Source organism: Ahaetulla prasina, chromosome 6 (genome assembly GCF_028640845.1).
Source record: "Ahaetulla prasina isolate Xishuangbanna chromosome 6, ASM2864084v1, whole genome shotgun sequence".
NCBI classification, from domain to species: domain Eukaryota; kingdom Metazoa; phylum Chordata; class Lepidosauria; order Squamata; family Colubridae; genus Ahaetulla; species Ahaetulla prasina.
In genome coordinates this window covers 78,265,919-78,284,315 of record NC_080544.1, presented here as the reverse complement: position 1 = coordinate 78,284,315, position 18,397 = coordinate 78,265,919, and the positions used below count along the sequence as shown (strand labels likewise).

The 18,397-nt window shown below is 33.6% G+C and overlaps 3 protein-coding genes across 9 annotated transcripts in view; 1 reads left to right on the top strand and 2 right to left on the bottom strand.

Moving 5' to 3' along the window:
• LOC131201188 (uncharacterized) overlaps positions 1–2,035 on the bottom strand; it is a 49,973-nt gene extending 47,938 nt beyond the window's left edge. The window contains exon 1 of one of the 2 annotated variants that reach the window (XR_009155794.1): positions 1,897–2,035. The gene's annotated coding sequence lies outside the window, so the exon portion shown is untranslated. The remainder of the gene's footprint in view (positions 1–1,896) is intronic. The other variant, XM_058188888.1, reaches the window with a different exon arrangement.
• The window catches only part of SLC16A14 (solute carrier family 16 member 14), a 35,020-nt gene extending 31,808 nt beyond the window's left edge, over positions 1–3,212 (top strand). For all 4 annotated transcript variants that reach the window (XM_058188885.1, XM_058188884.1, XM_058188886.1 and 1 more), the window contains one exon: positions 485–3,212. In XM_058188885.1, the coding sequence (XP_058044868.1) occupies positions 485–636 (152 nt within the window). In that variant the 3' untranslated portion in view covers positions 637–3,212. The remainder of the gene's footprint in view (positions 1–484) is intronic.
• A 109-nt stretch (positions 3,213–3,321) lies between these two features.
• On the bottom strand, positions 3,322–18,390 carry FBXO36 (F-box protein 36). Of its 3 annotated transcripts, XM_058188892.1 has the most exons (6): positions 18,248–18,355; positions 16,692–16,771; positions 15,958–16,045; positions 12,367–12,475; positions 9,350–9,522; positions 3,322–6,731 (listed from the first exon to the last, which is right to left on the bottom strand). In XM_058188892.1, exons 3-6 carry the CDS (start codon positions 16,030–16,032, stop codon positions 6,540–6,542), a joined length of 549 nt encoding a protein of 182 aa, XP_058044875.1. In that variant the 5' UTR covers positions 16,033–16,045; positions 16,692–16,771; positions 18,248–18,355; the 3' UTR covers positions 3,322–6,539. The 3 variants fall into 3 exon arrangements, with proteins under 3 accessions (XP_058044875.1, XP_058044874.1, XP_058044873.1); XM_058188891.1 differs by lacking the exon at positions 16,692–16,771 and having other exon boundaries at positions 18,248–18,367; XM_058188890.1 differs by lacking the exons at positions 15,958–16,045; positions 16,692–16,771 and having other exon boundaries at positions 18,248–18,390.
• Between the last annotated feature and the right edge of the window lie 7 nt (positions 18,391–18,397).

Genomic DNA, 18,397 nt, shown 5'->3' with positions numbered 1-18,397 from the left:
GCAAACAGCACTTTTGGGTGGCATAATTTGGTTTACTTTTGTGCAAATAAAAATAAACCCCAGGTGAATCCCTTACCGCAATCACCCTTGAAAGAATGGGAACTGGATGGGTCAATGTCATGGCTCCTGAAACCCATGGAGGCAATAAATAAGTCTACTAATCACAGCAAAGTTGCCGACCTCTTGATCTAAGTAGATGTTTCAAACGTTTTATAGAAAAAGTGTATTTAAAATATAAATTTGAAGAAACAGACTAGCATCCCACTACTGTTGCAGGTTTAAGACAATAAAGGAGAAAAGACTGATTTGAGAGAATGGCAAAATTAATGTAATGTATGACAATCTCATTACAGATGAAAAAAAAGGAGACATAGAATTATGTCAATGAATAATATTGTATTAATAGGAAAAGTAATGGTTTATGCTCTATGTTCTTGATTATTGTTAATGGTACCCTATTGACTGCATTCTTTTTATTTTCTAGGATGGATTTATGATCTCACACAAAAATATGACTTTTCTTTCTACATATGTGGCTTCCTTTATATGGTGGGAATACTTACTTTGCTCATTCAGCCTTATATAGACAAGGAAAAGCCACCATCAGGAAAAAAAATAGAAAATGGAAGTGTTTAGAACCATTCAATTCATGTTTTTATGGAAGAAATCTTGCATTTCTGAAGGAAGTATCAAATTATATATCTGATGGAGCTAACAGTGTTAAACAAAACTGACATATCAACCCTTATACTAAGGTGCATGTCAATCAATAACTGAACATTAATTTTTATGAAGTTGGAGGTAAAAAGCAGGAAACAATGAGCTTGGGTATGGAGTGATCATTTGCCATTAAAGGGCCAGTATGAGAAAAAGTCTGCAAATAATCCTTTGTTAACCCCCACCCCACCCCCCAAAAAAATAATAAGTAGGAGAAAGAAAGAAATAGTGTCAGGTTCCTAGTTTGATAGAATGAATTTTCATCTTTCTGCAATTGCTTGCTGCTATAATAAGATATCAAGTACAGATTCCTTTGAGACTGCAAAGGTTATTGCAAGTGGCCAAAGCAGATATACCTGATACTTCTCCTTATTTCTGATCCACTGAAAGAATGACCAGTTCGGATTTTCTAGGCCAAGACCATGGTTATTTATCCCCTTTTGCTCTCCTGTTTACCATGGGTTAAATTTTAATGCTTTGCTCCAATATCAGTATCAAATGGCAACCTAGAAAGATCAGTCCATTCAATGAACCAGCTGTTAATGGACCAGAATTTACCATAGTGCAACCCACCAGTAATCCTAGTGCAATTTCCAATTGCCTTAGGAACTGTTGTTGCAATAATAGCTGCTACAATTACAGTTCTCCGCTGTTCCCTCATTTTGCCTGGCAAATATGATGGGAATGTGGGCAAAAAATATCTTTCATGCTCAGTGTGAAGTACACTTTTAAAAAACCTGTGGAGAAATTACTACAGATCAGTTCTTCATAAGATTTATAATAATATTGAATAATGGATGGCTGTATAAAACTTCCTATCCCTTCTGATTCAAAATAGCCTAGATATGGTTAATGATGATAATTTTGTAATGTGTTTGAAGAGTGTTTTTGATAATTCTGCTAAACTGATGACAGCCAACCATAAAATCAACTGCCTGTGACAAGTTAAATGCTTGATGAGTGCATATATGGAAGACTTTCAAATATTAGGTCAAGATTTGGACTGGAATGTAAAGGTATTAAACCACCCGTTTAAAGAGGGCTTAGCTGATGAGTTATAGGATGAGTTCACTGGGCAGGGAATCTCAGGGATCCTGTCTATATTAAACTAATGCTAAATTTGAAAACAGAAAACTCAAAGAATCATGGCAATGCTTCTGTGAAAAAGGAAAATCTCACCTTTCTCTTGTCATGTTTTCTTTTCTTGCTCATCACAATATTCTAATGGCAGTTGGGAGCTAGCAGGAAGAATCTTTCTGTAAAAGAAAAACAATACTGGCATGCAAAAGATGCTTGTATTGTTAAGAATTGAGCCATTTTGCTCAGGAACATCTTGCTTGATCTCTTCTTCCTGGTGTAACAACTAAGTTCTATAATTATGGAGAAGAGAGATACTTTGCAAACAGATTCTGTACATACTTCAGATTTGGGCTGGTTAAAACAAGTTTGTCAGAACTGAGGATTTCTAAAAAATTATGAAGGGTCCATGCTTTTGACCATAAATATCAACATTTGGCCCTTTGTTTCTATGGAGATTCTTAATCATCCGGATCATGATTGTCCCAAAGGTGTTTTTTATAGTACCTAGACTTTCTTGGGTTTTTTCCCCCTTAAAGATGTTTTGCTTCTCACCCAAGAAATTTATTCAGTTTCTCTCTTCTTCAAACTAAAGAAGCTTCTTGGATGAGAAGTGAAATGTTTCCAAGGGAAAAAAATCAAGAAAATCCAATTGCTTTTTGAAAAGCACCTTTGGAATGATGGGTATGATGAATGGTCCTTTGTGTCACTCTTAAGACTTAAGTTCCTTATGCAATATAACTATGTTCTCCAATATATTCTAGTACTATGGGCAATTTTATCATCTCTGCAATCACACACTACTATGCCTTGCCTTCTCAGCATAATAAATTCTGAATGTGGATGGAAATATCAGTGACAAGCTCTTAATGTCTGGCTCAGTTTCTGAGTGCACAGAGTCTTTCTATCATTATCAAGAACTTATTTATCTTAATTTGACAACCTGATGCATTTTTCTATTGTCTTGGCAATGGCTTCACTTCAGATTCATAATGTGTGCATTCATTGGGACCAAGAAAGCATTATGTTTGATTTTCAGTTATGTTAGATTCATGGATTTCAAGATCTGAATCACTCCATCAGTTAGACTCCATTCAAGTTATTTTTAACTACCTGATATGTTGACCACACAAACGTTCTGTGAAGTGGGAAAAAAAAAACAGAATTTACTCACTCAGTGGTTTTCTTAAAACTATAATTGTTATTAGAACTAAGAACTGAGCAAAATATCTGGAACTCAATTGGTGTGCCTAAATGAATTTATTGGTGACAAATTGTAAACGGAATGCATGGCTATCATTACTTTTTATTATTATTTGTTTTATCCTGTTTTCTTTTTCGCTATCTTGAATGTAAACCATAAGAGTGATTTAGAAATATTGTAAAATAAGCAATTAAATGGATTTTGTTCACCAGGAGCTCTGTCTTTTTTGTTTTAATGAAAAAAAGAAATATCTCTTCATGTGGTTCATAGTTTTGGATCTGGAACTGTTACCTTCTTTTACTTATTTTTGGACTTTTAAAAAAGATGGACAAAACATACATTTTTAACCAAATTTTATTTAGGAGACTTTATATCCTAACATATGAAAGAGGCCGGGCATAAACATTTAACAATATTTGATGCCAATTACAAGTTTCAGTATATTGTAATGGAACTCCATTTGGCCAATTTTCCTGCAGTCTTCACGCGACTTATGAATCACTCTCTTCCTTTTGGACAAATACCTATATTTAACCTGTTAATTTATTCTGAAAAATTAGATGAGTGTTTTGCACACAGACTTCAAAATTACTGCTAACACAACTTGAGTGCTTACTTGAAAAAAAATTGGCTTACTTTAGATATGGTATTTCCTGAAAAGGTATGCAAATGAATCCTCTCATGAAGGCTCTCCTATCTCAGGACCACTGTCTTTACTTTTTTAAACTTCCAGTGTTTTCTGGGCTTGCTAACTTCTTTTGTAAGTTTATTCCAAATTTTACCATTTTAGCTATGCCACTCATAGAGTTGATGAACTTTTAACTGAGATCCTGGCACTCAGCAAGCCTTCCTCCCAACCCACTTCTGCCACCCAAATCTCTCCCTCCCTTAGTTATTAAAAAGGATGCCTCAGTTTTTACTCCGGAAGCAATGGTTTTACAGTCTATGCTGTGGGCAACCTGTTTCTTTAAATATTTTTGTCTGGATAACTTTTGCCAGCTGAGAAGAATTACTAATTTTTAATGAAAAGTTTTTGCCATAAAGGAGGCCTTTCTGGAATAAATAAAATAGAGTAAGAGCCAAGATTGATCACAAGAATCTGGGACAATTACAAATTTCTTAAGGATGAACTCAAAAGCCAAGTCAGATGTCTTTCCCCCTCCACACTGTAACTTTCATATCTCTTCTATTTTTAGCTCATAGAATAAGCAGGCAAATACTTTGTTTACAACCCAGAATGTTATCAGTATGTACTCTATAACCTCTGTCTCACCACCATCTATGCCTGGAAAAAAAAATCATTCTTCCTAAAGCAACTTCACTGATACCAAGAATGAGAAGGGGAACACTTAAGAGTGTTCAAATCTGATCAAATCTATTTGCTTTGGATAATTTGGGCTACTATATTTCCTCAGAACAGGGACTCGGATCTATTTTTCACCACATTTTATAGCACCAAGCCCTGCAAATTATTTGAATTAAATATTTGAATCATTTTAAGAGTGTATAGACTATCCTGAAGAATAATGCTTAAAGATTCCCCCTCTATTAATTTATTCATCTTTATTTGTAGCCCACATCTATTATTTTTTTTTAAATGCATCAACGGCAAGTATATCCAACACACCTTCTTCCTCCTATTTTCCCCACAACAATCCTGTGAGGTGAGAAAGAGGCCCAGGGTCACCCAGTTGGCTTTTATGCCTAAGGCAGGATTCGAACTCACATTTCTTGCTTTTTACCCTGTTGCCTTAACCACTAGACCAAGCTGCTCGCGCTCACATTTGCGAACCGGTAGGGAAGGTAAATGAATACTACCACTGCTTCCAACTCTGTTATTCTGTACATTTTTATAAAATTAAACTGAACATTAAACTATATTTCACAGTATTATTTAATTTTGCCTATAAGGATTTTATCTAGATATTTATAATAAAAAGGTGAATTATTTTTCTTCCATACATAAAGTCAAGTACTTAGAAACTTCCAAATGGGATATTTTATTAAGGACAGGCATATCAGTAGCAAATACGCTAACTAAAATATTGGCACATATAATTAATGGAATAGAAAACAAAAAGTTACTGAAGGAAATCCACACACATTTGTTTCTGTATAAATAATTCAAGTCTTGAAACTATAATTATTTTAAAACTACAACACCAAGCATGTACATCAATAGGAAAAAATTAGGTATAATGTTTTTTGAAGTTGTTAAGGTAGAAAATAGTCATGTTTGCATTGTTTCAGATCATTTAGCTGTATTTTTATTTCTTCAAAGTAGAAAAACTATTTTCCTATTATAAGATTAATGGCTCCATCTTTATAAACATTTTCTAGAAAATTATGTTAGGTAACAAAAAGACCCTTTATAATGCAAATAATCAGGGTCCTTATGAACAACATTGCTTTATCATTCAGTCTGTGGTAAATAACATAGCAGCATTCTCAAGAAGAAAAGGTTATTTTGTTGTGGATCTGGTCCTCTTAGCCATTTTAAATTAATGTATCAAACAAAACTATTATAGAATATTCTTATTCTTGAGCTACTCAGAATGAATCAGCATTTTAACACTACAGAAAAAACATTACACATTTTAATACATTTATGAAAGAACAAGGGATTCAGTATGCTGGAAATTTGTAATGACTGTCATATGGCAGGAAATTAACACACTTGCCTGGCAAATACATTTCTTGGTAAATTTAATGCTACTAAGGTTTTGTAGAAATACTCATCAGGAAAAATTATTTTGTAAGCATAGGATGTAAGACTCCTCCCCCTAATTTTTTTTAGGGATAGATCTTTCTGAGAACTTTAGAACTAAAGCCTGATAAAGAAATGTTTGCTCTGTCAATGAAATTGTGGGAGAGAAATATTAGTAATTTGATTAAAAGAAAAGTACGTAACAACTTTATAGCAAATGAAACCAAGAATTAATGAATTTTCATTATCCCAGTCTTACTATTTGACATTAATTTGGAAAGCGGGGGATGCTTAACTTTCTTTGATAATAGCAGCTGATTATATTTGCCATTTCCTGGAAGTTCTCATTTTATTTTCTTAGAATGCTATACCCATTGTGTCATTTCAGGTATTGTATGAAAAGAACAACAGTGGCTTTCTCTATGTATCCATACTGTACATACATATTAGTAATCACAGCTGATAACAGTGATACAAAATAAAAGGTGGCTGCCATCTGCTGGACATCAAATAAAATCCGAATAAAGCAAAAAAACAAACACCAAAAGACATAAAATGTGAACTATTTAAATAAATTTACTGAAAACAAATAGAGAACAAAATGCAATTTAAATGAAAAATTAAATGAAAATGTATGGAATAATATAACAAAGATTTTATCAGGCATCTCTAATAGCCTATTTAAAGGCAACCTTTATCTTTATTCAAATCTTGTGACCAGATTTTTTTTCTAAAAAGCTAAACAAGATGTTCAGCTTACACTATATATATATATATATATATATATATATAAATCCACACTTTTCAAAATGTTTAATTAGGAAAAATACTCATCTAATCAGGCTGACTTCCAGAAGAACCCGCTGACTTATTTCTCCTTCTTCGGAGTTTTAATTGCAGTTGAAGCTTGTTAGTGAAGAAGAATTGCTTCCATCCAATTTCTTGTGCCAGGGACTTCATTTCTGGAGTGATGGTGCCCAATAAATCTTGCACAATCATTTCCCATAGTTTGTCAGAGTTGCATATCTATTTGTAAAACAAAAAGTATGAGCAGATAAAAATAAATGTATTTTATTAAAAGCAAATAAATATTAGGATCTGATTCCACTGGGCTATTTGAGCTCCAGTATTTGCAAGTTTTTCTACAAATGAAAGAGACAACTGCATAATAATGTTTATATCCATAATTTATAGTATCACCTTGAGTATCAATTCTACATTTTAAAAATAATTCAAATACTACTTAGGAAACATCCTTTATTTCAGTTACTTATTACAACCATCCATTTTGAATCTGGTGATGTTGCTCCAGCTGGGCCTGTGCTTCAGGATTGTTAGCCTCAGGACCCAATAAGTCAGGATTCATGTGAGGCTGATCAACCACAGGATTCTCCTCTCCCAGTAAAACAGTCTGATGACAAGTCACAGACCCAAGCTCTAGGTTTAGATATCTACAGAGGCAAGCAGAGCAATTCTCCTCAATGAGACTCCTTACTAAACAAAGGGTGGGAGGATGAGTGGTTGCAGCCAACTGTTAGCAGACAGATGTAGGTAGTTTCTTTCATTGTAGATTTTTGCTGGAGATAACAATTTGGCTTTCTAACTCTCTTGCTTTTGTCCCTTTGGTTGACTACCTCATTTGGCTTTCTCTGACTCTTAAAACATATTTGGATGATGCTGTTACATCTTGGACTGTACCAGCTTTTTTCAGGCAAATGCATTTTACTAGGCATTTGAGTTACATTCCTGTTTGCTGTTATCTGTTTTAACTGTAGTAAATATTTCAGCTTTGCAAGTGTGTGCCAGCAACCTTGAAATAAAAAAAATTTCCAAACTCTTCCTGATTTCAAGATTTTATGGTAATAAAAATAATAAAAACTCTAACAACTGGTTGACCTGGGCTGCTCTTATAGAGAAAAAACAGGAATTAGACAAGAACATAAATCTGTGGCCTTTAATATATTATTAGATTTCTATCCCATGGAGTATGAGCAATAGTCATGAACAATGGAGATTCAAAAATGTTCAAAAATTCCTTAGTTGAATTTGGAGTTTGGCGGACTGAGCCAACTATTGAGAAACTATATATGCTACCAGAAATTACAATATAAAACATCCAACAATTTACTTGAACGTAAATTTTTCTACTTTAATTGGATCATCAAGCATAAGCATATATTTTTATGCAGAAAATAAAAGCAGAATGGCAAGTTTAACTGTGATTGTTTGTATCATAGATTAGATAACTTTGATTTGCCTTTTTATACGAACCTTAGATAACCTGTTTTAAAAAAGAAAATTATCAAATTACTCTTTATGTCACATAAAGGAGTTGCAACACTCTGATACTACATATCTGATCTCTAATCACTTATGTATATCAAATAATGATAAAAAATAAGATCTGAAAAATTTATATAAGTCCTATATCTGTTTACCTAGGGCTAAACTTTAAGACTTAGTGGTGTTTGATAGATAAATGAAGCATTACTTGTAAAACCTTTTTTCTTAAACCTTGTCAATATTCGAATTTCTTAGAATTTTTTTTAAAAAAAGTAATAAACCATACTTATAATCAAAATTAAACTCTGTTAAAAATGGAACTCCATTACTTTCCATTTGTATTTGGTTTAAGCTCCCTCTACTGGCATTTTAATAATTTTAAAATTTGGAGACAATAGAAATTGCAAAGCACTTTGTTATAATAACGAGGGATGCAAATCATCCCTGGTTAACTTGCCAGATGAAATGCAGATGTACAATATATTATTAATAATAATATCTTATGACGGTGTAACAAAGTTACATTTGTCAAACCAAATGGTTATATATAATATCGGGAAAAAAGCAGTGAGCTATGCAATCCAATTTTAAAAGTACAGTCCCCTTGAATAGCAGTTGACTTCTAAAGGTAAAGGTAAAGGTTCCCCTCGCATATACATGCTAGTTGTTGCCGACTCTAGGGGGCGGTGCTCATCTCCATTTCAAAGCCGAAGAGCCAGCACTGTCCAAAGACGTCTCCATGGTCATGTGGCCGGCATGACTCAACACCAAAGGCGCACAGAACGCTGTTACCTTCTTACCAAAGGTGATCCCTATTTTTTCTACTTGCATTTTTACGTGCTTTCGAAACTGCTAGGTTGGCAGAAGCTGGGACAAGTAATAGGAGCTCACCCCGTTACACAGCAGCACTAGGGATTCGAACCGCTGAGCTGCCGACCTTTCAATCAACAAGCTCAACATCCTAGTGCCTTCCTATAAAAGGGCACTGCCATTTCCTCTTCCAGGATGCTTTTCAACTTCTCAATCTAGTCTACAACCCTGGCAGTTCTGTTGGTGTCTTATCAAAATACTAACCAAACATGAAGTCGGTTTATTGGATGGATTTTGAATAGTATAGCTACTCACATTAAGTCCCTTATGCTTATGCAAATATAAATATTAGCTATTCAAAAAAAAAAAAAGGGAAAAGAATATTGATACTATACACATTTTACAGAGGACAGCCTTCTACAATTAGCTTAGCAATTTGAGGTATTACTGCAAGACTTTAATAGAGAAATCAAAGTACCATAAATCTTTAGAAATGTGGTATTTATGCAGAAGTAGAACTAAAAGCTCACACATTTCAAGTTCATTTTTACCGTTTCCAATCTGTGTGATACTTGGGAAAGCCTTGCAATGTCTTCAAGATCCAAATAAGACATGATGTACAGAAGCAATGTATCTGGCAGTCGCACCAGGAAATCAAAATCACCTCTGCACAGATTGAAGATATGCTCCAGAGTGCTTGCTCCAAACACAATGGCTATTTGAACTGCAATTTTAGAAAATACAATTAAGTCAGAGAAATTTAAATAGGACTAACAGATATTAAACAGGTTTATTGTTTATAATTTAGACAGTACTTATGGAACCATTGTTGAAAGCCTACTGATCCTTGAGTTGTTGAACTCGTTTGAGATATTCAGTGTTATAACAGACTTCTTCAACCTCATCCTGAAATGAGTTGGGATGATTAATTCCATAATTCTCACAAGATGGAGAAAGCCACCATGTAACAATAGTGATTCTTCTTTACTGTTCTCTACTAGGGATGTATAAAACATTTGAAAAGGACATATTATAATATGCATTGCACAAATGAAACGTTTGTCTTAAAGCGTTAGAACAGCCTTTTCTCTTGAAATATTTGACCCAGAGTCCATCCTTGGCTGCTTTTTATGTGTCTGCATACAGAGATAATGCTTCCATTGGCCTGCCAGAAAAAGCAAATGCAAATCCTGAAATTGCAGGATGGTGAGAATAATGAAAATGACGGTCACAGGATGAAAGATAATGAATGATAACTGGCTGTAAAAGAAGGCTTAATATGGCACCTCCTGGAGGCTGATCTTAGTATCATGGAGTAAAAGGGTTTTTTCTATTGCTTTGAATGGAACAGAAAGTTCCATTATTTTTAAAACTGTTAAAATTACAGTAGAGCTTATTTTTTGTTTTTTATTCTTGTTTTTTGTTCAAATAAGAAAATATGTTGATAATTTTAGCAGTTGTGGTCATATGGGGCTCTGTAACTTAAACTGTTCAGCACTGATTTGATAAATGTAATTTACTTACAGATTACTCAAAATAATATACACATATTGCAAATGTTTAAGTAGTATTGATTACAATATGCACAATAAAATAATATTTATGACAGATTTTATTTTAAATAGCATGGCAATACTCTGCATAAATTGGAAAACTGCATTATTAGTATTACATTTGATTTTTTTTTCATGGCTGATGTTCATTTTATTATCAGTTCTCCACTATTTAAAATGTTTATTCCATAAGCATTTTGCTATAAGCAATACCTCACACGATGACTGACATACAATGGTTTGACAAATTTAATTTTACTTTATCTTTTCTTAAGATTGAAACAATTTTTTATGACTGTATGTTTGTGAATGCCTCCCGACATTACAATGGAACCAAGCAAGGATTGCTTAAAAATGACTAATGTTGTATTTGCCTACTAGCATCTTTTTGGAATTAGCCCTTCAGAATCTCTCTCCATCTTCTTTTACTTTAATCCAATTGTAGTTACATAGTGTCTGCCTTCTTGGAAAAAAAATAATAAAGGCCTTGAGGCTGTTCACTGAATTCTGTCACTACATTTTTGTCTACATATAAGGTCTGCAGAATTACCAATATTGTTGCCTAAGCTTGAAAAGCTGACTTTTCACTATATACCAGGGGTCTCCAAACTTGCCAACTTTAAGACTTGAGGACTTCAACTCGCAGCTGGGAGTTGAAGTCCTCAAGTCTTAAAGTTGCCAAGTTTGGAGACCCCTGCTATATAAAGTAGCTCATTGGGTAAAATGACAAATCCCTTTTTATTTTGAAATCCACATTGATATTATGAAAATTGGAGTGTGACTGAGGTATGACCAAAAGAGACTTAACTTTGTCCAAAATCAAGAAAATAACTAATATCGTTTATATATTTCTCATATAATGTTGTTTAAAACAGAATATTGAAGTCTAAGTTGCTGCATATAATGTGAATTGAAATATTACTTTTTGAAAGCATAGGGATGAAATATACACTGTAATAATATTACATAAATTCATATTATTATATTGTAATTATTTATGCACTTGTTTATTTTGTTGCTTGCTTACTGTATACAGTAATGTCCAGGTTGTGGTTAGAGTTTAAGCCAGTTCACTTGTTGAAACGGACTGCTAAAGTAATAATAAACAAACAAATAATATTTTTCTTCTATTATTTAGTTCATGATTGGGGAAAATTCACCAAGCTTCCTGAATAATAGATCTAATTTTCCAAAACACCTCTGATTCATCTAAATTTTATGCAAATTTTTACCAACTGTAGTAAATGAGATGTAACACATTTCAAGTGTATTTTAGGGAATACAAATTCATATTTTGGAGGAGGATAGATTAGGAGGAATATGCAGCACTTCAGCTTTCATCCCAAAAATGGCTTTGGAGTATGTGGATATGAAGATTGCAACTCAAACAGATGAGATTTTTCTTGGGATTGCAATTCTTGGAAAAGATGGGATTGTTTCAAAAAGTTGCAGATAGGTGTTTGCACACAGCACACACTAAAGCAACTTTTTAAAATCAAATTTAAAGCCCTATACTGTAGTAAACTACAAATTCTACCACCATTGCAAGGATATATTATTTTTTAATTAAGCTTTTTAAAGAGAATGACATAAGGGAACTGTCACCATCAGTCAATAAGAATTTTAAAGAACACTGAGACCCTTCAAAAGTAGATTTGTTCTTCCACATGTTAGTGAATATTACTGCATTTTCATATAATGTTGTAAATGGCTGAATAAGAATAATGTTGTAAATGGCTGAAAGGGAATCCATAGATTATTTTCTATGCCACAAATAACGGATATTTAATCCCAAATTTTAACACTTTTTAAAAAGTGTTCTTTTTAAAAAGACATCAAATTATTAGCACCATATTATGCCTTCACATTTGTCATAAAAATAAAAGTGTTCTATTACTGGAAAGTCTAGTTTATATATAATTGTTAAAGATAGGACTTATCACATTTTCTTCAGATATGCATTTTCTTCAGACTAGTACACTCATCGAGCTATGACTAAATTCATAGTATTCTACTTTGGAGGGAGGGATCATCCAAGAAATCTTCATGAGATTCTTTGAGTTCTCCAGGCCTTGCTTCACGGAATTCACTCCGAAGAGAAATTTTCCACCACCTGAAAATCACCTATGAATGGAGAATAGTGACAAGTATTTAGAGAAATTATTTAGATAGCTGGTATAGTGATTAAGGAGGTGGACTGGGAATGGGGAGGCTGAGATTAGGCAAAGATGATTTGGGACCAGCCATTTCTCTCAGTCCTAATCAGCATCAGGCTGTATGGCAAGTTTACTGAACATTTCTTGTTCCATTGTATCATGTATTGATAAGCTTCACTGCAAAAACAAGGCAAATCCATGCAAAAAGCAGAACCTGCACATTAAGTGGGACACTCAGAACATTAATATTTATGTAAAATAATTCAGGATGGACATTAATAAATATATTGTAATGTAAAGTCTCTAACTGGCTTCCTTCTGGGAAAACACATAACTTCTTTACTAGTAATCTTAGATACTATTGCAGAAATAACTATGTTTGCAAATCACATTTACCAATGGTTTGTTTATTAATGATCCAATTTTCTAATTCACATAATACAATAAACCACAAAATAACCACGGATTTCCATTGAGCCAAAATATGATTGGGTTATTTGTAACCCAGTCACACAAATATAGGATTAATTTAGCTATGGAAGTGCTTCAGAGGTGGTATTCAGCAGGTTCTGACCAGTTCGGGAGAACCGGTAGCAGAAATTTTGAGTAGTTGGGAGAACCGGTAAATACCACCATTTATTCTCTGCCTCCCAAGTCCCAGCTGATTGGGAAGAAATGTGGATTTTGCAGTAACTTTCCCCTGGAGTGGGGAGGGAATGGAGATTTTTCCTGCCCCTGCCATGCCTACCAAGCCACGACTACCAAGCCACGCCACGCCCACAGAACTGGTAGTAAAAAAATTTGAATCCCACCACTGAGGTGCTTGCACCAAAAAAGAGAACGCTTCATATGATGTCAGGATGAATATCTCAGAGGCCCAGATTCCACAGCTATTGGATACATATTGTGGACCTGGGATTGTCTAATTTTAATTTGACCAACAGATTTCAAATGCTGATAAAATATTTTGGGGGAGTTCAATATTAAAAGTAGCTTTTCATATTCTGTTTAGGAAATTTGAGCTTAAAAACACCATACAAAGAATTAATTGCATAGAAACTACTTGTATTTTGAAAAGCACCATATAAGAAATAATGTGAAAGAATACTAATAATACTTCCTTACTAAAGATTTTACCTTTCTTTGCTACTGAATGGATAGAGAAGGTACATCAAGCACTTTATTATAGAACACAAGATAAAATAATTATACTGATACACTTCAGAAATAAGGGTATTTCTTAAAGATGGACAGAAATGCCATAGAAATAGGTTCAAGATAATGTATGGATCATGTGCTATCATACAGTTCTGCTAATCTCATTGGTCTGTGGAATGCTGCATTGATGTAATATGCATTGTCTGCTGTTATACAGTTTTACCCTCTTCATTCAGTAGTATATTGTCAAATCAGGATTTCTGTTTATTATATATATCTGTTTTTCATAGTGCTATTTGGCTACATCAATATTTTAATCAATATTAGTCAAACATTATATAAAGAACCAATCAAGATTGCCTAGTAAATAAGTCCTTAAGAAGCAGAGGAAGAAAAAAAACTCCAGATGTGATTCTGCTTTTATATTCAGTTTATTGACAAGATGTATTCAAATAAAAAAGCCCTTATTGAAGTGTAGTATTACAACCATATATTTAGTAATGATTAAATGTATCACAAATATGTTAGACTTTTGAAAAATATTTTGTTATTTCTTTTTCATCCATTTATTGACCTTTAAAAAAATATTACTTTTAAGACATGGATAATAGAAATTGATAGTACTTGGTATATAGTACTATCAAAAATGCAAACACTCACAATTGTATGGATTGAGAATCAGATATTACAGCACATATACAACTGCTGTAATGCAGAAATGCTGTAATGTACAAAATTTTGTTTGTAACTATAATTGTACCTTCTACTGCCAAATAACAAGCCATCTGATCTTAACCTAACTCAAATACAGATACAAATGTCAGATACAAGAAACTTGTACTATGCATTGGCAAAAAGATGGCATTGTAATGAATCTGTTTAGGTTTGAATTTAACTTACTTGTTATTGTGTTGATACACACACATATATATAGCATATAAGAAAGTATATATTTTCTTAATAATCCAAATATATTCCCAAACTAAAAAACATGGGACTGCTTTGTTACAACACAGCAACCTCCAATTCCTGCAAATGATTTTTGTTTTCTTCTTTGCTGTTTTTCCCCCAGGAAATGAAGTAAGAATATAATTGCATCTGTCATTACTTATATCAGGAAAGGTTTTTTTTAAAAACAGAAAATCTGTGAATACTTTGCGTGGCACAACAGGAACTAAGAGACCTAAATCTTAGCATGTTATGAAATACAGGCTACACACACATTGCCTCTGATTCTTAGAGAAGAAATAAGCATTTTTCCATGAAACTGTAAATAATGACTGCAAGGTGAATTGCAATTTTACTCTTTACTTCCTCTTCTATGCTTTCAAAACAGAGCAGTTTTGAGGAACTGGAAGATGAGTTACTTGGCTTGTTATGGAATAGACTAGAACAATTACATCTATAATTGTTACTAATTTAAAAAAAAGAGTGGCAGAAAGACTGTTTTTGACAAAAGTAAATAGCTGTATCACATACAGAAATATGAAATGATTTTTAATCGTTATTCCTTATATAAAGAATATTCCCTTTTTCTGATTTACATAAATACACTTATTAAAGTAATTGCTGAATGATTTTTCCCCACAATATTTCTTGGAAAAGATATAGAAATGTTTAAAAAGTTAGCTAAAGTAAACATTTAGAATAATAGCTTTGGATCATTCAAAAGATGATCCTTCTTAGAAAAAAGTTTTTAAAGATTTTTTTAAAATGATATATACTATACTTAACTGGATTTATTTGGAAATCTTAAATCGCCATAAGATTCAGCATTTAAGGACAACCCAACAATGATTAAACAAACCATTGATTGGTGTCATTTATAAACCTAGCCAGAGAGCAAAACTATGGAGTGAGAACAGATTGGTTCAATAAAATTTGGCCAATCTCTTCTGATGTTTTTCTGAAAAATGATGGGTATGCACTAAAAATCATATCAGGGAACTGGTTGGCTTTCTTCTCCCATTTTAGCTTGACTTTGAATTTGCAGATGAGTTGTTTGTGATCTATTCCAGTCAGCCGTGGTCTTTGCTATTATAATTAAGCTCTTCCACCTCCTTGTGCTAATAATATAGTCAATCACCATCTGGTGATATTCATGTATATAGTTATTGATATGGCTGTTGGAACATAGTGTAAGCAATAAAGAAGTGACTGGATTGGCAGAAATTGGTAAATTGATCTGCTTCATTTCAATTTCTTAAACCATACAGATGAATTACATTTTCCTTGTAATATTCCCAACTTTGGTATTCCAGTCTCCAAATACAAGCAGCACATCTTGCTTACATATTTTGTCAACTTCAGATTAACCCCCTCTTCTTCCGCATCAGTAGTTGGAGCATAAACTCGGATAAGCATCATAATAAATGGTTGCCTGTGGAGTATAATTGATACTATTCAATCACTGATTGTATTGTTTTTAAGTACAGTCTTTGTTTTAGCTTTCCTGGTTATGAAAGAAACCCTGCTTCTTCTTGGTTTTTGATATTTTTAGTAATAAAGAGTATGATCTTTTGATTGAAAATTTCCAATTCCAGTCAGTTTCAATGCAATGATGCCAGAAAGTTCAATGCATAGTCAATTCATTTTGTCCTTCATTAGATGAACTTTCTCCCATGTAGATTCATCTTATATTTTTTCCCATTGTAATATGTCTTTGCAGCTTCACATTTTCCTTTTTTGTATAGCAACCTCAGCAACTAGATATCTCAAAGGCTTTAATGTAGACATTTTGTAAACTTCATTAATATTCCAAAAGATACTCAGCTCTTTCTTAATAACACATTGAGTGCCATCAGACCTAAGATGCCATCAACCATTACTATATTATCAATATTTTTATATTGTCTATTCACTGTTATATTTAGGAATGGTTTGCCACTGGCATATCTTCCATGGTATGAAATGATGTCACTAATCATCTGCCTCCAGTATCTTGCTATGTTGTAGATGCCGATAAACATACCTATTTGATTGAGTGAAACAGCTTTGCTGGAATTATATAATCATGATGTACATACCTGGCATTCTTTGCTCACCTCTCCTAGAAACACTGTCACCTCATTGAGGTAGGAAAGAAGAATTTGAGGGAGCAGGTCTTCTATTAGGAAATCATTAAGGTATGTTCTAGTGTTGAATGAATTACTTTTTAAGCAATTTATCTTATTCTGTTCTTTTAAAGTGACAATTCAGTTACAGAAAAACACATTTTTATATTTACTTAAAAGCAACTGTAAGGAACTACAATTGTGCCAGGTGCAGTAGCTTAATCTGGCAATTTTACCTTAATCACCTGATTTCTGAATCCTTGACCTAATTTATCTGTTTAAACATTCAGCTCAGGTTCTAATAGTTACTACATACTGATCTTTTCTATGCATTTCAGATATTTTAGATTGTAACAGATATAGTCCCTTGCTACTAATTGGGCTGTTTGGGTATGGGAATAAAATCCAAAGCAGATGGAGGACATAACATCGACTTGTTTAGCACATGGTTTCTAAAACACTAGCACTGAAAAATATTTATTTAGGAATAAAAAATATAACACACTCCACTCTTTCAAAGAATCTTGCTTTCATGTAGTTTTGTAGAAGTGTAAAAGCTAAAGCATTTATACAGTGTATTTATTTTTCAAAATTGTATACCTACTGCTTCCTTTCTCTAGCTAGCTATTCTTGAAGAGGCATATTCAAAATTTCAAACAATTTTCCTTACTCACGTATAATAGGGGATGAATGTAACAAAACAGGAAAATGAGAAAGTAAGATATACAAGTCAGCTTCTGCCTCTCTTCTATTTATAAGTCTAATTGCAAAGGGCTTAATTAGAAAAAAAGTTTATTATAGCTTTAACTATTGAACATCTGTATATGTTATTTGAGGCAAATAAGTATCAGAAATTAGGGCAAATTTAAGGAAATTGTTGCTTTCCAGCTATTATTATTTATTTCTTTTTGTCACAACAGTATACACAATTGTCATAGATAAAACAACATATCTTGAAGAAAATATATATATATATAAGTAAAAAATATGCATCAACTATATTAATTTGATATAATGAAGGGAACAATAGGACAGGAACGGTAGGCACTATTGTTATTACTTACTATCACTTATTATCACTTTCAGAATTTCAGACAATGGTCGACTGCGGTTTAGAAGTGTAGCCTATTCCTATCTCCGCATTAGAAGTTGAGGGCCCCATCCGCGAAAATCATCTTATAGTTAGTTGCACCTGGGCATTTTTTTTTGGTTAGCCGGAGCTAGCATTAGCACTGTAGTCCATCCTTATTAATCGACTTACATTCCAGCCCTGAATCAGGAACTGTCGGGAAAAAGATGAGGACTCTCTCCTCCCCCCCTCGCTTTCCTTCTTTTATTTTGCCCGCAAGGAACGTATTCTCATACATAAAGGGTAATGGACACTCCTTCTTTCCTTTCGTCGGGACACCGTCCACTATTCTTTCACCCTCGATACTTGGTCACCCACCACCCTCCAAGAGAAATTCCAGACAAAACTCTGAAGGCCGATAGAATGAGGGGGAGGGGGAGGGGGAAGAGAATATACTCACATCCTTCCTAGTAACGATAATTTGGTAGAAGTCTTTGCTAGGCGCCGGGGCTTGTCCGCGCGTCTCGAACAAAGTATCTTCCAGGAGAGACGCCATTTTAGGACGCCAACTCCCAGTCGCTCTGGCAACCAGGAAGGGGCGGGCGAATGG